The 23,673-nt window shown below is 44.4% G+C and overlaps 1 protein-coding gene across 1 annotated transcript in view; it reads left to right on the top strand.

The window, feature by feature from the left end:
- The window catches only part of LOC147717690 (butyrophilin subfamily 2 member A1-like), a 141,559-nt gene that overhangs the window by 28,596 nt on the left and 89,290 nt on the right, over positions 1-23,673 (top strand). Inside the window, exon 2 of the mRNA XM_086924481.1 lies at positions 12,371-12,444. Within this exon, the coding sequence (XP_086780607.1) occupies positions 12,372-12,444 (73 nt within the window). The 5' untranslated portion in view covers position 12,371. The remainder of the gene's footprint in view (positions 1-12,370; positions 12,445-23,673) is intronic.

Below are 23,673 nucleotides of genomic sequence, written 5' to 3'. Positions count from 1 at the left end.
AATAGATAGCAATACACTACAATCTGTTTATTTAAAGACCTGAGATGTACACATATCCTCAACTTGCCAGTTTTCTTCTTAACTAATAGCATGAGAGAAACCCATTCAGCTGAATATACAGATCCAATAATGCCTCTTTGTACATACCTTTTATCATCATAGAAAATTCTTCCTCAACAGATAGTGAGTGGCACATGCCTTTGTTTATGTTTAACAGGACACTCATTATGTATAAGCTGAATCTGGTGTGTGAAACCAATCACTTTTCCCAATTCATAAGGAAATAATTGCTTTGTGAGTATTTAACAACTTTTCCAATCGATCATGCTTGAATTTTAAACTATTGGCCATTTGCCGTCCTTCAGCAATAAACACTGTGGATTTTCATTTTAGCATTAGGAATTAATGACACTACTAACTTGCCCTGATGTTTCCAACCCTAATAGATGTTGACCATCAATAACTACATATACATTGCATAAAATAGCCATGTGCATAAAACTAATATCAGCCACAAAATACCCAATCATATTATTCACATTTTCACCAAAAGCAAAAACTTTGATGTCATTGGGTTCTAGTTTCATGGTAAACAGATTTTTTGTTTTAAATAAATGATGTTGAAGGAGACCCATAATCTGGCACGGCTTCTTTTTTTTCCCCTCATTACCAATCTTTCACTTTGGTGGAACATAAGGTTCCTCATCAATTGCAACCAACTTAACATAAACATTTCAATCATTGGACAAGATATGCTCATTCTCATCAGTGACCACATTTACTTTGTCCTTTTCCACCCCACCCTCTACAATAATTCCCCATATTTCCCCTAATTGGAGATCTGTGGACCAGCTGGTACCTTTATGGCTATGAGGGATGATTAAGATACCCCTCTTACTTTTGATACAGAAGATATTCGGGACTTACTGCCCTATCCTGATGATGACCTCACATTAACTCGACCCTAAAATGCCGCTGACAATAGACACCTATAGACTCCAATCATTGCACTTCAAAAATAAAGAAAAAACAGTAGTAATGTGTCTTTTTTAACTCTTTTGATGCAATGTTGTTTCACTGGTCACTTATCACTGCACACTTCTTCAAATTTGTGAGCACTTGATCATTTGGAATATACTGCATAAAATCATTTCTTTGTACTGCAAAAATAAAAAGATTTACAGTATGATCAGTTCCTGTCTTATCGACATTTAATTCGTTTAGGTTAAAATGGGTTACATATGTACTAAGTATAACCTAATAATATAGGTAGCACGTACTATGTATATTCTAATAATAGTAAAAATAACTTCTTTCTGATTCTCTATATATGATATAGACATTACTTTTTTAGGTCTCGCTGAGTAAGCGCGCATGCGCTGCAAGGAGAGACATTTAGTAGCGGCTTCTGGAAGTGCTCCCAAAGCGGCCACCAGCTTGCTAGAAAGTGCACATGCGCGCGCGACGTGCACAGCACTTTTCCCCATTGCGCGCGTTCCTGCGCTTTATAGCAAGCTGGTGGCCGGCAAGGTAGCACTTGCGCTGACGCGCGTGCGCACTCCTCACGTTTGTTTTTTGGCGATCGCGATGCCTGCAGGGCCGGTCGCTCCACGCTCCGTGCGGCTCCCCCCCCCCGTGAGTGCCAGGACCCTTGACCCCTCCGCTGCTGCCTCGCTCCAGCTGAGCGCCTGGATTGCTTGTGTTAGTAACTTGTGCCAGTTTCTTCGTTCTGTATTAGCTTGTGCCCCTGTTTTTGCCAGTCTCTTGTTTTCTTAGCTGTACCCCTGCTACTTTGTTGTCCCCGTGTACCCGTGATTGTTTTCCCACCGCCTCTCCCCCTCCCCGCCACTGCTCCCTTACGGCCTGCCCCCTTTACTTTCTGTAAACCCCCCATTGGCCCCCCCGCTCCTGCCTCCCAGCTGCTCCTCCCTCCCACTTGGCCATTTATGGAGGTCGCCGCATGGTGGTGAGCTGTGACCTTTGTCCCTGCCTGCAGGGCCGGTTGCTCCACGCACCGCGCGGCTCCCCCCCCTCCCCCCGTGAGTGCCAGGACCCCTGACCCCTCCGCTGCTGCCTAGCTCCAGCTGAGCGCCTGGATTGCTTGTGTTAGTAACTTGTGCCAGTTTCTTCGTTCTGTATTAGCTTGTGCCCCTGTTTTTGCCAGTCTCTTGTTTTCTTAGCTGTACCCCTGCTACATTGTTGTCCCCGTGTACCCGTGATTGTTTTCCCGCCGCTTCTCCCCCTCCCCGCTTCCCGCGGCTTCTCCCTTACGGCCTCGCCCCTATTTTCTTTCTGTATCTCACCCATTGGCCACCCCGCTCCAGCCTCCCAGCTGCTCCTCCCTCCCACTTCGCCATTTATGGAGGTCGCCGCACGGAAGCGCAGCGGGCGCGCCGATTGTGCGCCAAAGGCGCACCAAAGGCAAGCCCGTCTGCGCTGTCCGCGCCTGGACCACGCCCAACGCCAGGACCCCTGGTCCTCAACTATGCCAGCCCACACGACGGACGTACAACGCCGCCACCCTCAACGCACTAAACCCGACCGGAACCCCGCCTGCTACTGAGCCACACCGAAACGCACCGACGGACCCTTCACCTGCCAAGCCTGCAAGTTCACCTGCCTCCGGACCATCACCGCACCCGAAAGGCCAGGCACCAGCAACAACCACCTCAAGTGCATCCTGCTCAATACCCGCTCCGTCCACAGACACTCCGTCAAACTCTGGAACCTGCTCGACTAAACATCTCCAGAAGTTGCCTTCCTCACGGAAACATGGATGAACGCCTCCTCAGCACCCGACATCGCCATAGCCATCCCGGACGGATACAAGATCACCCGGAAGACCGCTTCAACCAGACCGGAGGAGGCATCGCCATCGTCCACAGGAACACCATCTGCATCACGACCAACTCCGACGACACCCTCACTGCCGCCGAGCACCTCCACTTCCAGATACACACCGACCCCAAGACCACCCTCAGAGGCACTCTCATCTACAGACCCCGGGACCACGCACACAATTCAGCAAAGCCATCGCAGACTTCATCAGCCCGCACGCCCTCGCCTCCTCCGACTACATCCTCCTAGGGGACCTCAACTTCCACCTGGAGAACAACAATGACAGCAACACCACTACTCTGCTGGACAACCTCGCCAACCTCGGACTCAAGCAACTGGTGAACACCCCCATCCACTACGCCGGCCACACGCTTGACCCCGTCTTCTCCTCCAGCAAGCACATCGCCTTCAGCCACTCCACCGGACTTCACTGGATTGATCACAGCTGCGTCCACTTCAGCTTCAAGAGAACCATGACCCACCACCACCCGCAACAAGTTCCCCGCAGGAGCTGGAGCAAGATCACCGCCGACCAGCTCACCACCTCACTCAGCCAGAACCCTCCCACCAACACGACTGACCCCAACGAAGCAGCCCGCATCTTCACACAGTGGCTCATCAACTGCGCCGACGACCTCGCACCAATGAAGAACCCTCCCAGCAGACACGGCAGCAAAAAAGCATCATGGTTCACCAACGAACTCAAAACATCCAAGAAAAACTGCCGCACCCTCGAAAAAGCCTGGTGCCACGACCAAACCACAGAAAACATGACCTCCCTCAAGAACGCCACCCGCACACACCACCAGCTGATCCGCACCACCAAAAGGACATCATTCAAAGAACGCCTGGACAACAACACCCACAACAGCAAGGAACTCTTCAGCATCATCAAAGAGCTCTCCAACCCCAGCGCCTGAAACAACGACATCACATCCTCGCAAGACCTCTACGACTCACTCGCCTCCTTCTTCCACTGCAAGATCGCCGAAATACACAACAGCTTTGACGCACCAACCACGCACCCAACCACCGAAACAACACCCCCCACCACCACCCTCTGCAACTGGACCCCGGTCAGCACTGAAGACACCACCCGCACGATGAACACCATCCACTCCGGATCCCCTACCGACCCCTGCCCCCGCCACGTCTTCAACAAGGCCGGCTCCATCATCGCACCCCAACTCCGGAACATCATCAACATCTCCTTCAACACTGCCACATTCCCGGAGAGCTGGAAGCTTGCCGAGCTCAGCGCCCTCCTGAAGAAACCGACAGCGGACCCCACCGACCTCAAGAACTTCCGCCCCATCTCGCTCATCCCTTTTCCTGCCAAAGTCATCGAGAAGACCATCAACATACAGCTCACCGCCTTCCTCGAGATGAACGGATCCTCAACCCCTCACAGTCCAGTTTCCGAGCCAACCACAGCACCGAGACCGCCCTCATCGCAGCCACCGACGACATCAGATCCCTGCTCGACAACGGGGAAACAGCTGCCCTCATCCTCCTGGACCTCTCTGCAGCATTCGACACAGTCTGCCACCGCACTCTAATACAGCGCCTCAGCAACATCGGAATCCAAGGGAAAGCCCTGGCATGGATCACCTCGTTCCTCGCCGGAAGAACCCAGAGGGTCCGCCTCCCTCCGTTGCGATCCGCGGCCACCGAAGTCATCTGCTGCGTACCTCAAGGATCCTCGCTCAGCCCCATCCTCTTCAACGTCTACATGAGCCCCCTCGCAACCATCGCACGCCAACACAACCTTAACATCATCTCATACACCAACGACAACCAGCTGATCCTCTCCCTCACCAATGACCCGGCCAACGCCAGAGCCAGCCTACACAAGGGAATGAAGGACGTTGCCGAATGGATGAAGAACAGCCGCCTAAAGCTGAACTCAGACAAGACGGAAGTCCTCATCCTGGGATCATCCCCCTCCACCTACGACGACTCCTGGTGGCCCCCCGCCCTGGGCACCACCCCCAAGCCAACTGACCACTCACGAAACCTGGGCTTCATCCTGGACTCCGCCGTCTCAATGACAAGACAAGTAAACGCCGTATCGTCATCCTGTTTCAACACCCTGCGCATGCTCCAAAAGATCTTCCGTTGGATCCCCACCGAAACCAGCGAGACGGTCACCCAGGCACTCGTCACCAGCCGAATGGACTACTGGAACACCCTCTACGTGGGAACCACTGCCAAACTACAGAAAAGACTTCAACGCATACAGAACGCCTCCGCACACAAACCACTTCACAACCTTGGCCCCAAGTACCTCAACAACCGCCTCACTTTCTACACGCCCACCCGCCAGCTGCGATCGACCAGCCTTGCCCTCGCCACCGTACCATGCATCGGCAGAACCACCGCCAAAGGAAGATCCTTCTCCTACCGGGTGGCCAAGACATGGAACTCCCTCCCCATCCACCTGCGGCTGACCCAGGACCATCTCTCCTTCAGGAAGCAACTCAAGACCTGGCTTTTCGAGCAGTAACGGACCCCTCCCCCCCCAGCGCCTTGAGACCCTTCCGGGTGAGTAGCGCGCTATACAAATTGTTCTGATTGATTGACTTTTGCGTCCAGTGCTTGTTTATAAATGTCATGATAGTTTCCAAACTGGGCATCTTGTGGTGGGGGCATTTCTATGGATGTCAACCCGTGCTGGAGGACTCGAGGGAAAAGCCCCTTTCACTGACAGTCACGCAAACACTGCGTGAGGTATTGCAGTGGTGGCGCATGGCAGGCCCTGTCTAGTACCCAGTGTCACTGAGGACACACCTGGTGGGCCGGGCACGGAATGGGGCTTTTTAGCTCCATTACTTCCAGGTCCGTCTGCCCGTCCCAGTCCTAACTGGGTGAGATTCCCTAATCGAGTACAGGGGGGTAATGCTGAACCGGGACTACAATGTCTCTTTTGAATCAAATCGGTTGCGGTGATGCCATGTTGTGTGGTCCTCCTGTCCCAAGATAAGGGCACAGAGAGTAATGCACACAAAGGCACCCCAATGAGGTGACTCTTTTAAAGCATTCTGTGGGTTGTGCATGCTCATGCTCATGAGAACGGGCAGCGAGTGATGCTGCCATGTATTATCTGTTCAGAAATGTACCCTGGGCTTTTGCTTCTTTTGTTTTATAACGTGTTGTGTGCCTGATGTGCTATTGCTTATACTTTACGTATGAATAATTCTCTGATGCGCACAAGACCCCTGAAGATGGACTATATAAAACCCCAATTCCTAAATAAATGTCTCAAAGGTTTATTTTTATATTTTTAAGTAAGGTATCCCTTGGAAAGGAAACTGGGGCACGGCATTGCACTGCTTTTCTGCTTGTGATTATGTGTCACTTAAAGTGTCACACAAGCCTTGCAAACGCTACAGGTGGGTAAACAGCAACTACAGAAATGTCAGACATGCACAGAGACAATGTGGCAGCTGTGAAGCTCCTTCAACCCCCACCCACCCCATCTCAACTTCTCCGCTTCCTTTTATCTGCTCTGAGTGACTTCCCCACACCCTACTTCATAGTCTCCCTAAGTCCCTTTATAATGCGCCCCACCCACCATTTCCTGCCTCTGTGACCTCGCTGCTTCCCTTTAGCTACCCTTAGAGACCACCCTCAATTCCTCTGTGACATCACTGCTTCCCTTTAGCTTCCCCCAGAGACCTGCCTGCTCCTCCGTGACCCCAGCTGTTAGCTTTCGAAAGTTATTGCCTGTGACCTCCATTAGTGGCACTTTCAGGATTAACAAGCATTGGCATAGCCAATAGGTTTCGCCTTTGAGACCTTATAAGTGTTTAGCCATGCAACAGTTAATGTTGTTGCACTAAGGCTATTGTGCTGCATAACTAAATGCTTATAAGGTCCCAAAGGCGAGGCCTATTGGCTATGCCAATGCTTGTTTCTATTGTTAATTACATAAAGAACCCCTTCTTCCAAAAAAAGCATATTGTATCAGCCTAGACACTCAAACATGTTGGGGTTCCCCTTGTTTTCAATATTGCATACACATTAAGCGCTTTGGCTTCAATAGTGTTAGTTCATGACTTGAGGAGTTCTATCCTGAAACCCTTGCTCATTCTAACTACTAGAAGGGGGATGTGAGCATTTGCAATAAAACTGAAATAGAATGAGGTTTTGAGCGCACTGCTCCCTTTTCCGTGTAAAATGTTCTAACTTTAGTTTGTGACCTTTGTCTGTTTTTGCGTGCAGTCAAGGCGGCGCCTCTTGCTTCTGGACACCCAATGAAAAATCCAAAAAGTTGTGCTTCCCACTAACGAAGTGGAAGCATCCCCTGACGCACAGCTGTTAAATCCTACTGGGAATCACCCAGAGTTCCTCAAAAGTTCATCACAAATTTTTTAATGTTCAAGTGTTTCTTTATTTCTCAAAGAGATGTCGTTTTGATTAAATTCATCAAATATATCACTTTGAATGCATTTTAATTGTACTCAAGTCCAATGCATTTCGGTCAATTAGACCTTCATCTGGGACCACATGAGCTGAAACAAGGTATAACAAATGTCATGTCACAAAACATAATAATAATAAATTAGTACATGCTATCCATTGCTGTAATGCTACTAATAGTGACTATTTGTGAAACGCACCCAAGTGCAAAACCAACTTTTGTGTCATGGTGACATATTATCACAAAAACGCCCATCCGGGCACTCACATTTGTAGTGTTTGACAAATGTATATGTAAATGTATTTGAGCTTATATAGTGCACAGCTACCCGCAGTGGGTGTCCCGGCGCTTGCTTAGGGAACCCGTCCTGATATTCCCCTGTGTGATAGCCCCAGTAGGGTATCCACAAGGTGAAAGTCAGGCATCCCGCCGCGAGGGGCCGTTGTGGAGATTAAGCAAGCTATTGCCCAGAGTCGCAGAGTGTGAACCCGTGAGTCGAGAAGGCACCGGAGCGAGAATTATCGAGTCCTTGGAATTTTTAGCCCAAGTCCCGCCGAGGTGGGGAATTGAACCCTGGTCCAGGACCGATCTCAGCTTCCGGGTCTGCCGCCTCTAACCCCTGTGCCACACTTCTCCACTCTTGCGCGTTACACTTGTAGTCACATTAACGAAACTGTCAAGGAAAACGTGTAAATACATTCAATATTGAACCTCTTTTCGTGACTATGATGGTTAAAAGAACTTAATTTCGGTGCACCGTTAACCTGGTATTCACTCACTTTCTCGACACATTGAACAGCGTCTCCTCTCTCCTGCTCTTAGTTAGAAAACGTGGTCAGCAGTCTTCCGGCATGCGCTAGACACCGGTCCAATCATTCACCATATAACTCTGAGTACGGTACCTGTAGTTCTCTCAGTCATTCTGATTGGACGATCCCCGGTCATGTGATCGGGATATCATCCAATCCTCACCGTTTCTAGTACGAATAGCTGTCAAAGAGGCATTTCAAAACGTAAACATAATATGGCACTGTATAATGTCATCTGTCGTTAATGCGTAACATTTGTAAAATAAAAAGTAGCAATAACGATAATTAGACAACATTCATCATAATCAACAAAAGAATGATATAAAAATAGATGGCTACTACATCCACCAGTGTGAGTAAGGCAGAGCACAAAACTGTGCTTATTTCTCTCAATTATGCAAGTTCATAAATAGCACATGAATTCTACCCGGTCATTGAGTCCAAAGGGCTTATGAGTATTCAACAGATACATCCAACTATTCTCCCTCTGCAGGAGAAATCTGTTATTATCACGACCTTCTTTTTTTTCAATTACTTCCAGGATCGTGAATTGAAGTTGAGAAACATTATGCTTAGCTTCGTTGAAATGCAACGCTATTGTAGACTTCACATTAGCCGTTCTTATGTTTGATTTATGTTCATTTAGTCGTGTTTTAATCTTTCTGATTGTCTTTCCTACATATGCCTTTCCGCATGGGCATTTTAGCATGTAGATGGCGTTAGCCGTATCACAGGTTGCATTGACATGTAACTTTATGTTGTGTCCCTTCATGGGGTGTGTGATCGTATTTCCTCGTATAATGTTATTACAGTGACCACACTGTAAACAAGGTCTTGTTCCTCGGTACATATCATCTTTAGAACTTTTTTGTTTCAACAGTTCTCCTAGATTTTTACCTCGGGTGAAAGCAAAGATTGGTTGTTGTTCAAAACTGGGTTTAAAGTCAATTTCTGCTCTAAGAATACTCCAATGGGTCCGTATGATTTTTTTGAACTTGTGACTCATAGTTGAGTATTTTGATACCACTGTCATTCTTTCTTGCTTGTTCTTGCTCCGTATCTTCAGCAAAATAACAAAGAGATAGTATGCACCAAGGCAGATAAAGGCGGAGGCCTTGTTATAATGATTGCCACTATGTACCAACAAAAAATCAAAGAACATCTAGCTGATTCCAATACCTATGCGAAATTGAATTCAAACCCTACTAAAGAATACACCAAAAAATTGACTGAACTAATTAACAAAGCGAGGGAAAATGGCACGATCAACGACAAAACAAAGAGATTCCTGTTGAAAGAAAATCCCAGTAGCCCGACGTTCTACATGATGCCGAAGGTTCATAAGAACTTATGGGACCCTCCACTACGTCCCATTGTATCTACGAGAAATAGCATACACGAAGCCACAGGCCAATTCATAGACAAATACATGCAACCTTCAGTACAAAACATGATGACATACATTAGAGATTCCACCAATTTTTTGACAAGGTTAAATCAGTTGGAGTTTGAAGAAAATGAGGAACTGATACTCTGCACAGCTGATGTGAAGTCCTTATATACTTCGATACCCCACGGAAGTGGCATCGAAGCAATGGAACAAGCCATCCTAGCAACTGATTATGATAAATCTATGCAGATCTTTCTTATGGAACTGACAATTTTCACGCTATATCATAGCTACTTTAAGGCTAACGATGAATGGTACCAACAACTGGTTGGAACATCAATGGGCAATTGCGCAGCCCCTGTATATGCGAATCTATACATGAAGGCTTATGAGGAAGAACATATACTGAACAACCCAACATGGACTGACAATTTGAAAATAATAGTACGATACATAGATGACATATTCTTAATATGGAAGAACACGGAAGACACGTTGCAGCAAGCACTTATGGAATTGAACCTGAGAAACGATAGAATTCAACTAACATGGGAAACCTCCAAGTCCACGATAACATTTCTGGATGTTAGGGTTAATTTACAAGAAAGAAAAATACAAACAGAAATGCACAGAAAATCGACCGACAGGAATAATACCGTTCATTTTCAAAGTTTTCATCAAGACTCATTGAAAAAGAATTTACCTGTATCACAGATGATGAGAGCAAAAAGAATCACCTCAGAGAGCAGCAAAGTTGATCATACCCTGAGAGCCATGGGTGACAGATTTCTAAAGAGAGGATATCCGAATATTCTTGTTGACCAATCTCTTGAGAAAGTTAAGAAGATACCTAGGACAGAACTGCTGAAGATACGGAGCAAGAATAAGCAAGAAAGAATGACAGTGGTATCAAAATACTCAACTATGAGTCACAAGTTCAAAAAAATCATACGGACCCATTGGAGTATTCTTAGAGCAGAAATTGACTTTAAACCCAGTTTTGAACAACAACCAATCTTTGCTTTCACCCGAGGTAAAAATCTAGGAGAACTGTTGAAACAAAAAAGTTCTATAGATGATATGTACCGAGGAACAAGACCTTGTTTACAGTGTGGTCACTGTAATAACATTATACGAGGAAATACGATCACACACCCCATGAAGGGACACAACATAAAGTTACATGTCAATGCAACCTGTGATACGGCTAACGCCATCTACATGCTAAAATGCCCATGCGGAAAGGCATATGTAGGAAAGACAATCAGAAAGATTAAAACACGACTAAATGAACCTAAATCAAACATAAGAACGGCTAATGTGAAGTCTACAATAGCGTTGCATTTCAACGAAGCTAAGCATAATGTTTCTCAACTTCAATTCACGATCCTGGAAGTAATTGAAAAAAAAAGAAGGTCGTGAGAATAACAGATTTCTCCTGCAGAGGGAGAATAGTTGGATGTATCTGTTGAATACTCATAAGCCCTTTGGACTCAATGACCGGGTAGAATTCATGTGCTATTTATGAACTTGCATAATTGAGAGAAATAAGCACAGTTTTGTGCTCTGCCTTACTCACACTGGTGGATGTAGTAGCCATCTATTTTTATATCATTCTTTTGTTGATTATGATGAATGTTGTCTAATTATCGTTATTGCTACTTTTTATTTTACAAATGTTACGCATTAACGACAGATGACATTATACAGTGCCATATTATGTTTACGTTTTGAAATGCCTCTTTGACAGCTATTCGTACTAGAAACGGTGAGGATTGGATGATATCCCGATCACATGACCGGGGATCGTCCAATCAGAATGACTGAGAGACCTACAGGTACCGTACTCAGAGTTATATGGTGAATGATTGGACCGGTGTCTAGCGCATGCCGGAAGACTGCTGACCGCGTTTTCTAACTAAGAGCAGGAGAGAGGAGACGCTGTTCAATGCGTCGAGAAAGTGAGTGAATACCAGGTTAACGGTGCACCGAAATTAAGTTCTTTTAACCATCATAGTCACGAAAAGAGGTTCAATATTGAATGTATTTACACGTTTTCCTTGACAGTTTCGTTAATGTGACTACAAGTGTAACGCGCAAGACGTTGTCAAACACTACAAATGTGAGTGCCCGGATGGGCGTTTTTGTGATAATATGTCACCATGACACAAAAGTTGGTTTTGCACTTGGGTGCGTTTCACAAATAGTCACTATTAGTAGCATTACAGCAATGGATAGCATGTACTAATTTATTATTATTATGTTTTGTGACATGACATTTGTTATACCTTGTTTCAGCTCATGTGGTCCCAGATGAAGGTCTAATTGACCGAAATGCATTGGACTTGAGTACAATTAAAATGCATTCAAAGTGATATATTTGATGAATTTAATCAAAACGACATCTCTTTGAGAAATAAAGAAACACTTGAACATTAAAAAATTTGTGATGAACTTTTGAGGAACTCTGGGTGATTCCCAGTAGGATTTAACAGCTGTGCGTCAGGGGATGCTTCCAGCATTTGCAATAAGGAAGTGGTGGTTACCCAAACGCACAGATGTTTATTACCCAACCCAACACAAAAATATCACATCAACAGATGAACGACTAATTTCCATGCGCTTCTAGCCTAGATTCAGTCAGTGGCAGGCACCCTTCCCGTTGTTTCCACGGAGAGACCTTCCAAAGTGTGGGATCACTGTCTACCTGAAGTTCCAACACTCATCGCTTAAGACCTGTAAGATGGTGCCATATCCAATCCTACCTTCATTAAATACACAGTTATTGCTGATGCTGACAACTGAGGATGAATTATTCCATACATATACTCCCATGTTCGAAAGGAACAGGAAATCACACGTCATACAGTTTATTGCACATAATAACCCTTGCCCTTGATTCTCCTACAGGATGGTGGTGATCCGTCACGCGGTGGTGTTTGTCTTCGCGCTTCTTCTTTCGAGTCATGGAGGTGAATCTTCAGGTAGGAATCCTTTCTGTTGCAAATTTTAATAAGTGTGTGAAGCAGCAGTGCAAAGGGGCGCGAGGCAGTGTTCTGCCTTACCTCAGAAGATACCCGAGACCTCCAACTGCATGACACTGTCTACAGATCTCTCAAGTATGTGAGTAATACCTTCCAAAACCCAACAGGTTGCTTTAAATTCCATCTGTTTACAAAAAGATGAAATACCTAATTCACTGAGCTATGCCCAATGCAGATGCCCCAATAAAAGAAGCTGCAAGGCAAATTGTCAGCACTAATTCACAGCCTCAGATGTGGTTGGATCTCATCCTCACAAATAGGTCTACTTACACAGATGTTATACCAGTTAGGAGGATTTTCTTTTGAGCAAATCTAGTTGCAGGGGCTTGGGCTTTCCAGTCACCAACAAGCACGTATGGTTAAGGAACCACAAACATTTGCAGACAGTTTCTCTCCCCAAAGAGACACACGAATCTACTCCTCTAAAGAGAATAAATAGATTAGCTTTCAAAATAGGAAAGAGAAACCAGTATCATCGATATAGTTAGTTGTATATAGGACTTTATTCCTACTGAGGCAAAATATGTGCCCCTTGGAGAAACAAAAATGAAATAGACTACATATTTTGCCTTAGAGATACTTTTCGAGTAAACCTTGCTACCAGTAGACTTAGAAAGACTATGGGGATCTTTTCTGGATGATAGGTGATTTTATAAGTGTTTGATTAGGCCCTGATGAAGTTGATGGTTTTATAAATTCCATGGCGAAATACGCAGTGGGTGCCTGTATGTATCACAAGGAGCTAATAAATGTCAATTGGACCATACTCAGCTGATTGTGATTATTAACGAGTTAAGATAATACCTCAAATACTTGTGAAACTGGGTAACTCCAGGTGTTGGAAGGTGTCGCACTGCCTCCTTCCACCAAATGCTGTAACCCTAGTGCTTGTTTTCCTGGATAGAATTATTGATATATAGAGTGGTGGGGTGGGGAGGAGGAGTGAGAAATTAAAACTTTTTTTTTAAACCCACCCGGAATTGCGCTGGCGGCCGCCTCTACCTGGTCCTCTTGGTCTGGCTCGAGTGCGGCAGCAGGAAGCACCTAGGCTCCCAGTCTCCCTCAGCCAATCACAACGCTGCATGGCAGTGTTGAGATTGGTCTTAGCACCGTGGTTCAGTGCTCAGGCAGGGGCTTTGGGCCTGGGCATGTTCTTCACTCGGGCTGTAATGCAGCCTGGGTGGAGAACATGCAAACATACAAAGTGCGCATGGCCCTAGATGTCTGGCCAAAGCGTCATGTACACTTAGAGTGCCCTTACCACTTACCACTCCTCCCCTTGCAGTGCTATGACGTCACATAGCCCAGTTCCCCCGAACTGAGCCACTGAAGTAGGAAAGATAAAATGAGAACAACGCTTTCCTCTTTATTCTGCTCGGAGAGGTGGGCCGATGCTCCTGCGCCTTAGCGGAGGAGCCGCTTCTGGATGTATGGCAGAGTTTGGCAGCATGTGACAACAGTTTCGCTAGCCACTCTGTTCTATCAAGTAAAATAAAACTATAATTTATAAAATCTAGCGCCACCTTTGCCCATGCAAAAACGTACACCTGTAGCAAATTCCTGTGCGTGAATGATTTCCAATATTGCTACTCCTGTGAATCTGCACCTGTCGGAGATTCCCTGGAGTGCACCTGAAATCCCTAGTAAATTCCTAAAAAGTCACAAATTTGCTCCAAACATAGGCCTACGCATATTGGAATAAGTACTTCAAACATTCAAGGAGCTGACGTGTGGTTATGTATGTTGTTGGATGCCCTATTAAAATATATTTTTGTGAAAATCGTATTATCAATACATCGTTGAAGCATTTCCTATGTATGCAAGTGAAAGAAGAACAAGGGAGTCCTCTCGGGTGGAATAAAGTGGTCAAGTGTAGAAACAGGGATTTCAGTCTTAATTGCTAAACCACCACATTTGTTTCCAAGAGGTTACATGAAGGATAAATAAATTAATAAGATACGTCTATAATTGTACTTCTTTTACATATAGTTAGACTTAGCTAATATTGCCGAGGTAAAGCCATTCACACAAAGGTACAGGAAACATGTCAGCCCCTCCCAGCCCTGGTGTTTGCCTTATTCACATATTAATCTGCCCTCATGTATGTAGCTATTGCAGGTGCTAATTTGTGCTTGATGTTGAATGTGCTCCAAGTTAAATAGGCATTGACAAAGTCATTAGGTATGACTTTTTGATCAGAGAAAGTAATCGTAATGGATGAGCGAGTTCATGTGTTTAGTTTTAAGTAAGAGGGAGTAGTGAATATCAGTATGAATCAATAGGTGGATGAATGGATAGATGAGTGTTATGGTGTTTCAATGGATGAGTGTGTGTATGGATGGACAAATTAGTGACTGGATGGGTAAATCAAATCAAAACATCTTTATTCGGTTTCCATTTTTTGAAAGCCATAAAAGTACATAAAAAACATATTAGAAGTTAAATTAAAAATTCACACACATTTTTTCTATTTCGATGAAAAGATTTTTCATCAGTCTGTCTTATTTGTAAAAGTAGTATTCTGTCACTGTTCAAAGGTTCGTTTGGTGCCTGACACACAATTTGAGAAACTGGGCGATAGATTTTGCCATCAGGTTATTATCCAAAAACTGTAGGGCCAAATAGGCCGGACGACATCTGCGGATCTTTAGAACCTTTAGTAGTGGTATGATCCACTTCCTGCGGAATGGTGTATAGAATTTACAAAAAAAGAGAACATGGATTGTGGACTGTGAAGACGTTGAATCACAGGGGCAGACAGGGACATTGTGTGACCAGTCATTTTGGTTGGGAAACAAAACCGCATAGTGATATAAATTAAACCTGAAACATGTGAGAAGGTATCTTTCATATTGAGTTAAGTTATACTGAAGATATGGTTGCATAGTGGGGACAGATTGGATTAATAGACATTGCTGAACTGAAGTCTTCCCTATTTCACTCAGCATCCGCAGTTGAGATAGATGTGACAGACAGAGTGATTTTAGTTCTTTCTTTGATATGTCTGTTATCGATGGAGGATCATCGAAGAATCTTACATGTCCAATGTCTGTAAGGAATGTTTTTACACAGACCAACCAGCTGATCTTTTTTGTATTTTCGAGTTTCATACAGTCCAAGACTATTGTTCTTGTAAGCTGACATTGGTCCGTTGCCCAGATTCTACGCCACATCATAATCGGTTGGATTTTGATAATGTCAGAGATGTAATCCACACCGAGTTCGAGATGACACCCATATGTGGTAGTACTTTTCGGTACGGCTAGTAGAAATCTTAGGAAAGAGTTTTCAACTTTTTGGAGCTGGTCTACATTTGCCCCTCCCCAAGCCCCAGCGCCAAAAGTTGCTGTACTGAGGCATTTGGCATTGTATATTTTGACCATCTCGGTCGGAGGTCTTTTACCGAGCCGGAGAGAGAAGGCCTTTAATGCGCCGACAGTTCTTATAAAGGCCAATTTACGCGAATTAATGGCTTCCTTCCATTTGAAAGACTCATCAATGGTGGTACCTAAGTAAGGATATGTGGCCGTTCTTTCAAGGGGTAAATTGTCCACGTAAATTTTTATAGGTTTTTTCCCCCTTCTGCCAGCGTGCATCACATAAGTTTTCTTTATGTTGACTTTTAGGCTCAGGCTGGTCATGAAGGAGCAATAGTTGTTCATTGCTCGTTGGAGCTGGACTGGAGTTCGGGCGAGGATTACCTCGTCGTCGGCATATAATAGTGCTGGAATTTGCCGACGACCGGCTGCTGGAAAATCTTTTACGCCCATTAACATTGCATCCTCTAGCCCGTTGGTGTCGAGCGTGAATAGGAAAGGGGCCAGCACGCAGCCCTGTCTGACCCCCTTCTGTATTGAGAAACTGTCAGTTAATTGGCCACCAGTCCCAAATCTCACCCTTCCTGTGGCTCCGGTGTATAGTTCAAGGAGAAAATCAACTATTGGTGGGTCAATCCCCATTTGCAGCATTATTGACCATAGTTTTGAATGTTCTACGCAGTCGAACGCTGATGTGAGGTCGACATAAACCATGTGTAGGGAAGATCTTTTTGCGTCTACATACTTTCCGGCCAATAATGTTAAGTTTAGGACCTGGTCGACTGTGCTCAGTCCCGTAGTGAATATCAGTATGAATCAATAGGTGGATGAATGGATAGATGAGTGTTATGGTGTTTCAATGGATGAGTGTGTGTATGGATGGACAAATTAGTGACTGGATGGGTAAATACATGGCTCCTGCTATAGCCTAGCACGGCAAACCGTACGCCTTGAGCCTGTACTCGGGGTCCATTCAAATATTCAATATGTTGGAGAGACATTACAAAACCCCTCTTTAAAGAAAGCATTTAGATTGCTGAATGGAAGGGATTCCATCTAGTGCAAACATGGATAATGTTTCAAGGAAGGCATCATGCGCCCCCAGGAGGGGTGGGATACATCAGGGCAGAATCCTGGCTTGAGAGAATATTCTAATTGTGTTTTCTTTGGGACAATTGGGAATTCTACCTTGGGGCCTTGGTTGATGAGAAAGAAACTTTGCTGTGTGAAAAAACAGGGAGATGACTGAGGTCCTAGAGCTCTCTCAGATTACCACTCCTCCCTTTCCCAGTAGGCCTCTGCTGTGTGCTCAACAGCTCATCTTGTTTTGTAGTTCAACTTGGGCTCACTAGTGGGGAATATTCAAACAACAAGAATCTGGCTATCAGGGCACTCATCCATCTTTTTAGTAGGACCGGAATCGGGTATTTACCTCAACCCAACAACTGTGAAAAAGAAGTGTCCTGTAAAATAAAATAAATGTGTAGAGTTGTACTTAGTGAAAGATTCACTAATAGAAAAAAGAAAGAAGAAAAGACCCCGTGAAATGAAAGAGACAAGAATGGCTCAAACAAAAATTAAAAATGTCAAGGCTTTACGAATTTGCCGTAAATAAATACAGGCAATGTTGGCCTACTTAGAACGGCTATATAACACATGCTGTGTTTTTAATATTGAGCAAGCTCACGATTTTGGATTTAAGGGTCAAATTGTGTAGGTGAGTCTTAGCTCATTTTTAATATTTGTTTGAGACATTCTTGTCTCTTGCATTTCACTGGGTCTTTTCTTCTTTCTTTTTTCTTATTAGTGATTCTTTCACTAAGTACACCTCTACACATTTATTTTATTTTACTGGACACTATACATCTTTTTCACTTTATATGAGAAAGTTGCCGATAATGATAAATACGTAGGGAAGCTGGTGACACCCTGCCAGTAGCTCCTCGGGTGATGCACACGTGAGGCACTTTCTCTTTGTCACACACATTTTTGGTGGGACTCATTTTCTAAAGTTATTTGTATATGTTGTTGTGAGTGTTCTGACACACACCTGTCTCTTTTTTCCTTTTTTAAAGTTAATACATTTTTCTGGGCGTAGAGGACCACATTAGACTGTGTATTTATTGAAACAGTTGTTGGGTTGAGGTAAATACCCCCCCATACCGGTCCTACTAAAAAGATTGAAGAGTGCCCTGGTAGCTAGATTCTTGTTGTTTGAATAATTGATGGGCGGAGGGTGAGCTGTTTTAAAATTGTCCCTCTGAAGCTCCTTGTTGTCTAGATGCTCACTAGTGGGGACACAAGGCACATCACTTTGATCTCCATTGCAGTGGGGACTGGGGGGCTCAGGCTGCCATCATGTCTAGCAAAGTGCAGTATTTTTTTAAGCATACCCAGGGTGTAATAAATGGAAATTTTATTATAGCTTTATAGCCCGCCGTAGCGGGCTATACCCGCTATTAGAACATTGGAATGTTGGGAGCTCCATTGCAGACAATGGAGTGCTCCCTGCTTCTACGGGCTGGTAAAGGCCCGCAGAGCAACATTCCAATGTTCTACAAAGGCTTCTCGAAGCTCGAGGGATTTATATCCCCTCGAGCTTCGATAACCCTTTGTTTAATTTGTTAGAACATTCTGCCCCCTAGTGGCAGAATGTTCTAATAGCCTTATAGCCCTTCGTAGCAGGGCTATACCGGCAATTAAAGTCCCGCTGTCCCTTTAATAGCCGGTGTAGCCCGCTACGGCAGGCTATAAGGCTATATTAAAGGCCCGCTGAATCGTTAAAGGCCTGAGCCGAAGGCGAGGGACTTTAACAAGACAGCGGGACTTTAATTGCCGGTATAGCCCTGCTACGAAGGGCTATAAGGCTATTAGAACATTCTGCCACTAGAGGGCAGAATGTTCTAACAAATTAAACAAAGGGTTCTCAAAGCTTCGAGAAGCCTTTGTAGAACATTGGAATGCTGCTGTGCGGGCCTTTACCGCCCCTTGGAGGAGGGAGCACTCCATTGTCTGAAATGGAGCTCCCAACATTCCAATGTTCTAATAAGGGATGTGTTCTTAAGCAACAACCACAATTTTTCTCTGGGTGAAGTCACAAGCGAATCCTAACTTAACCTGTGCTCAACCCTTGGGTAGCTTGGCACAGAGCAGTCAGGCTTAACTCAGAGGCAATGTGTAACATATTTATACAATCTTTCATACAGTAACACTTTACAATCACACCACAAAAGGAACCCAAACAAGTTAAAAAAAATTAGAGTCTATTTTAATAAATAAAACAAGACCAGAGTGACAAAAATCCAATCAGCAAAACCGGAGACATGCAATTTAAAAGAAAAATAATGCCAAAAAGCAGAAAGCGCTAACAGTGGTATCTGGTCTAACTGGACCGTGACAAAGGCACAAGTTTAGGCCCACCGCGATGGAGCATGGGCTGGCTACAGGGACCCAGTTAGGCCCGCTGAACAGAATAACTTAAATCCTGTAGATGTGTTGGTTCCGAGATGTGGTAAGACTGCGATGCGAGGTCCTGCGGCGTCATTAAGGATCCCATCCACAAGGAATGCGCTGCATAGTCTGATGTCAGGCATGCTTTGCGCAGTCGATGTGATATGTCGGTTCCTAAGGGCTAAGAAGCTGAGTCCGGCATTGAGAGTGCCGTCAACGAGAGATGCGAAGGCCTGTGTTGAGGCTTTTCCCCGCAGTTGAAGAGGTGCATCAGTGCGGGCTGCGAGGGGATGTTGACTCCCTGTAGCAGGAAGATCCACATAGCTGAGGAGTTGCATCACTTCTAATTGGGTCTGCGCCACACAGCAGAGGAGATGCGTTTGTTCTGCTGGATCCACAATTGAGCTTCAGACCACCTCAGGCCCACCTACATGGATCCAGGACTGGGGTTTCACCACTTGGCACAGTCAAGGTGCAGAAGCAAGGTTGGTTGATAGCCTGTTGTGCCCCAGGGGCCTCAGTTCAGGGAGCCAGCCAACAGACCCTTGGAGTCACTCTGGGTTCGAGAGTTGCAGATCCAGTCCTTCTCACCCAGGAAAAAGTGCAGCAAGCAGCAGGTCAGCACAGCAGAGAAGCATATCCTTTAGCGCCGCAGATCCAGTCCTTCTCACCCGGGAAAAAGTGCAGCAAGCAGCAGGTCAGCACAGCAGAGAAGCAGTTCCTTCAGTGCCGCAATCAAGCAGAGTGGCAATCCTTTAAGAAGCACACCAGTTCTTCTTCCTGGCAGAGTATCCAAAGTACTGAAGTGTTTGTGTCTGAGGTCCACTATTTATAATGAGTTTTTTATTTGGGGAGAAACCTCCAGAGGTTCTCATTTGAAATGGCCAGGTGCCCTGCCTTCCAGACTAATTACAGAGGGGTATGTAATCCTTTGTGTGGAGACAGGACAACGCCTATTCAAGTATAAGAAGGGCTTTGCTCAGCTTCTCCCTCCCATCCTGCCAATGATGGCGAATCCAGGCCCATCTGAGTTCCCTATAGTGTGGGCTATCTAGGAGGAAAATACAAAGCCCAACTCTCAGCTACACCCGGTCATGTGACCCAGAAACAGATTGCAGGCTGCAAATGGGTAAGGTAGGAAAATGCCAACTTTCTAAAAGTCGCAATCAACACACAGTGCCCACACCACAATTACTCAATACTTGTTTTAGAAGGGTAAGAAACCAATTTATTGTCACTTCTCTAGACAGCGTTACTTTGTGTCCAATATTTTATGTCTTTTTCGTATTTGCAAAAACTCATAACAGAAAGAAGGACAATAGGTTCAAATATTTACAAGACTAAATAGACTTTGTACATACAGTAAAGACAAACATTATTTACACATTAGAAAACATTTTTACATCAAGCATTACAAAAAAATTACAAAAAAATAATAACAATTACATCACAAACAACAGTTATTACAATCAGAACATGAGAAAAACTAAGTTTGGGGGGGGGATTATAAGTAACTCAATGACTTATAAACACTTGAATACTGGACCAGCCGGTACTGTATTTACAAAGTCTATTTAGCCTTGTAAATATTTGAACCTATTGTCCTTCTTTCTGTTATGAGTTTTTGCAAATACGAAAAAGACATAAAATAATGGACACAAAGTAACGCTGTCTAGGTAAGTGACAATAAATTGGTTTCTTACCCTTCTAAAACAAGTATTGAGTAATTGTGGTATGGGCACTCTGTGTTGATTGCGATTTAATATAGGGTCTAGCCCCCACTACGTGTTTATGGATCTAACCCCTGTTGTTTACAACTTTCTAAAAGTGGCATTTCCAAAATTGTAATTTAAAATCCGACTTTACCATAAGTTAGGATTTTTCATTCCAGTTCCAAAGACACCAAACAGGAACTGGTTACCTGCTCCCATTTGGAAATTACAGTTATTTAAGTGCAATAAGGCAATTCCAATGTTATCCTATGGGAGAGGTAGGCCTTGCAGTTGTGAAAAACAAATATAATAGTTTTGCGCTACCAGGACATGTAAAATATTAAAGTACATGTACAAATTTTTTAATACACTGCATTATGACCTCTAGGTTTTCCAGGGCCTGCCCTAGGGGTGACATATGTATTAGAAAGGAAGGTACAGGCTTGGCAAAAGGTTTATTTTGCTAGGTCGAACTTGGTAGGGTTGAGACATGTGTAAAGGGCTCCTTAAGTGGGTGGCACAATAAGTGCTACAAGCCCACTAGTAGCATTTAGTTTACAGCCCCATAGTACCTGTAGTGCCACTTTAACAGGGACTCACAAGTAAATTAAATGTGCCAATTTGGCCTAAGTCTATTCTAACATGTTTTACAGAGAGACGACAAGCATTTTTAGCAGTGGTAACGTGCACAGAGTCCTACGGCCACCAAAAATGAATTCAGCAAAAATAGGAGGAGGAAGACAAAATGTTTAGGGATGACCCTGCTGAAAGCATCAAGTCCAACATGAGACCATACCACAAGACTCACATTTCAGGCAGAACAGAATTGCAGTGAGTGGGAACCTTGGGGCATGAGTGCACAGATGTGGAGTGGAAAGAGACATAGGGGAAATATGCTTGTCCTTCTTTGCATATAGGAAACACAAATAACACAGGCACTGGCCATGTAGATCTACATGTTATCTGCCAATTGTGGAAACTGAAGTAATTTCAGTGCAATCACCCATGCTATTGGTAAAATACACATTGTGACATCATAGCATGAAGATGCTCAGCCATTTCAATATGACATTTTTTGACTGAGAAGACAGTGATCCCGGTTCCTTTCATCTGTTGAATCCTGCCAGCATGGTGTTCTAGGGCCCACTGTAATGTCTGAACCCCAAGTGCAAATTATTCAGTATTGAAGAAACTATTGAGCAGTGAGTAGTATTGTGTATAATTCACCTAACAACCTCCCAATCTAATATCAAAAACATAAAAGGCCTCTGATTCTTAAAGGGATTTTCTTAAATTGGCACTGTCATAGTAATGGTTCACACTCAAGATACATTTCCCTTATTTGACTGAAGTCTCATCCACTAACGTTGCCTGCTTCTTCATGGGGTCCCCTCCTCATGTTGGATAAGACATTTGTATATCAGGGTTGGCTCCAAATAGGAGCTCTCTGTAGGAGACTTACTGGTCTTTCAGTTTCCAGCCCAAAAATGTTTGTGCATACATTTACTCCTTTTTAAGTCGAGACTAGTGTTGCAGTGCATGTGTTGCTCGCGCTGCAAGGCAAGCTATAGTATGGTATGTTTTAAAAGTGGTGTGGAAGCCCTGTCCTTATTTTTCATTGGCTGGTGTCATTTTCCATGGTAAATGCTGGCTTCCGATTGATAATGAGGCTTCTTAATCCCTCCTTGTTTCCGCTCTGTCTGCTTTTGCGACCGCCCATCAGGACTGGATTTTTTACTTGCGGCGTTACATGGTCTCATTCTTTAGTCGGTAGGCACTTTCTTTCTCATTTCATTTCATTCGGCTTTGGCAATGGCGGTGCGTGTTTATATTTGCATTGCGCTTTCACTTTAACAATAGCTGCCGCCCCACTACGTAGGCGCTGTGTTGGCCTGCAGATTTTGTTAAAGTTTTAATCTTACTTCACGGATACCAATGCAAAATCCAAAATGCTAATACAAAGCCTGGGAGGGCTGTTTGTTGTTTGTTCTAAAACCTAAGTCAAATCTTCCTTGTATAAATCGAACATCAATCCCCACTATTTATTCATACTTTCCCCCACCTTCCCCTTTGAGAAATGTCTCCTCCTGGACACCTCCAGGTTCGTTACTGTGTTTTATGTTAGGCTACAGATATCGTTCCCCCATGGGGGCAGAGCATTGAGATTGCAACACTGCAATTAATGCAATTGCCATAACTGCCTTGTGTTGGAACACAGCCAGCTTGTTAGAAGCGAGAACCTGATTGTTCAGAAGGGCCAGTTTTGGGTCAATTGAAACTTGGACCTTGGTAAGATCTTAGATTCCATTTCAGGGCTGAAAGTCAAAACGGTTCTGTGGCACATTCCTGTCAGCTCGAACTTCATCAATTGCAGAAGATAAAAGAAATAAATACATTATATATCCTTTGGATGCAGAAGTACCAGATCTTTGGCTTACAAAAAAGGAACAAAGTGTTTGATTGACGTTCAATCACCACGCGTTTGGGTTCAAGCTAACTGAAGCGGCTCCTTGGGTTTCCAAAAGACCACCATCCAATCAATATACCTTTTACTCCAGTGCCTCGCGGGGCTGCTCCTGAATATTTTAACAGGAACCAGTACTGTTTTTAGAATAAATCTACGTTTATTCTCCATGGATCTTTGGATAATTCTTGGTACTCAATGTATATACAAACTTCGATCTAGGGTT

The sequence above is a fragment of the Lissotriton vulgaris genome, chromosome 5, assembly GCF_964263255.1.
Source record: "Lissotriton vulgaris chromosome 5, aLisVul1.2, whole genome shotgun sequence".
Taxonomy (NCBI): domain Eukaryota; kingdom Metazoa; phylum Chordata; class Amphibia; order Caudata; family Salamandridae; genus Lissotriton; species Lissotriton vulgaris.
Note: the sequence above shows the minus strand (reverse complement) of the source record. Positions and strands in the feature narration are given on the sequence as shown.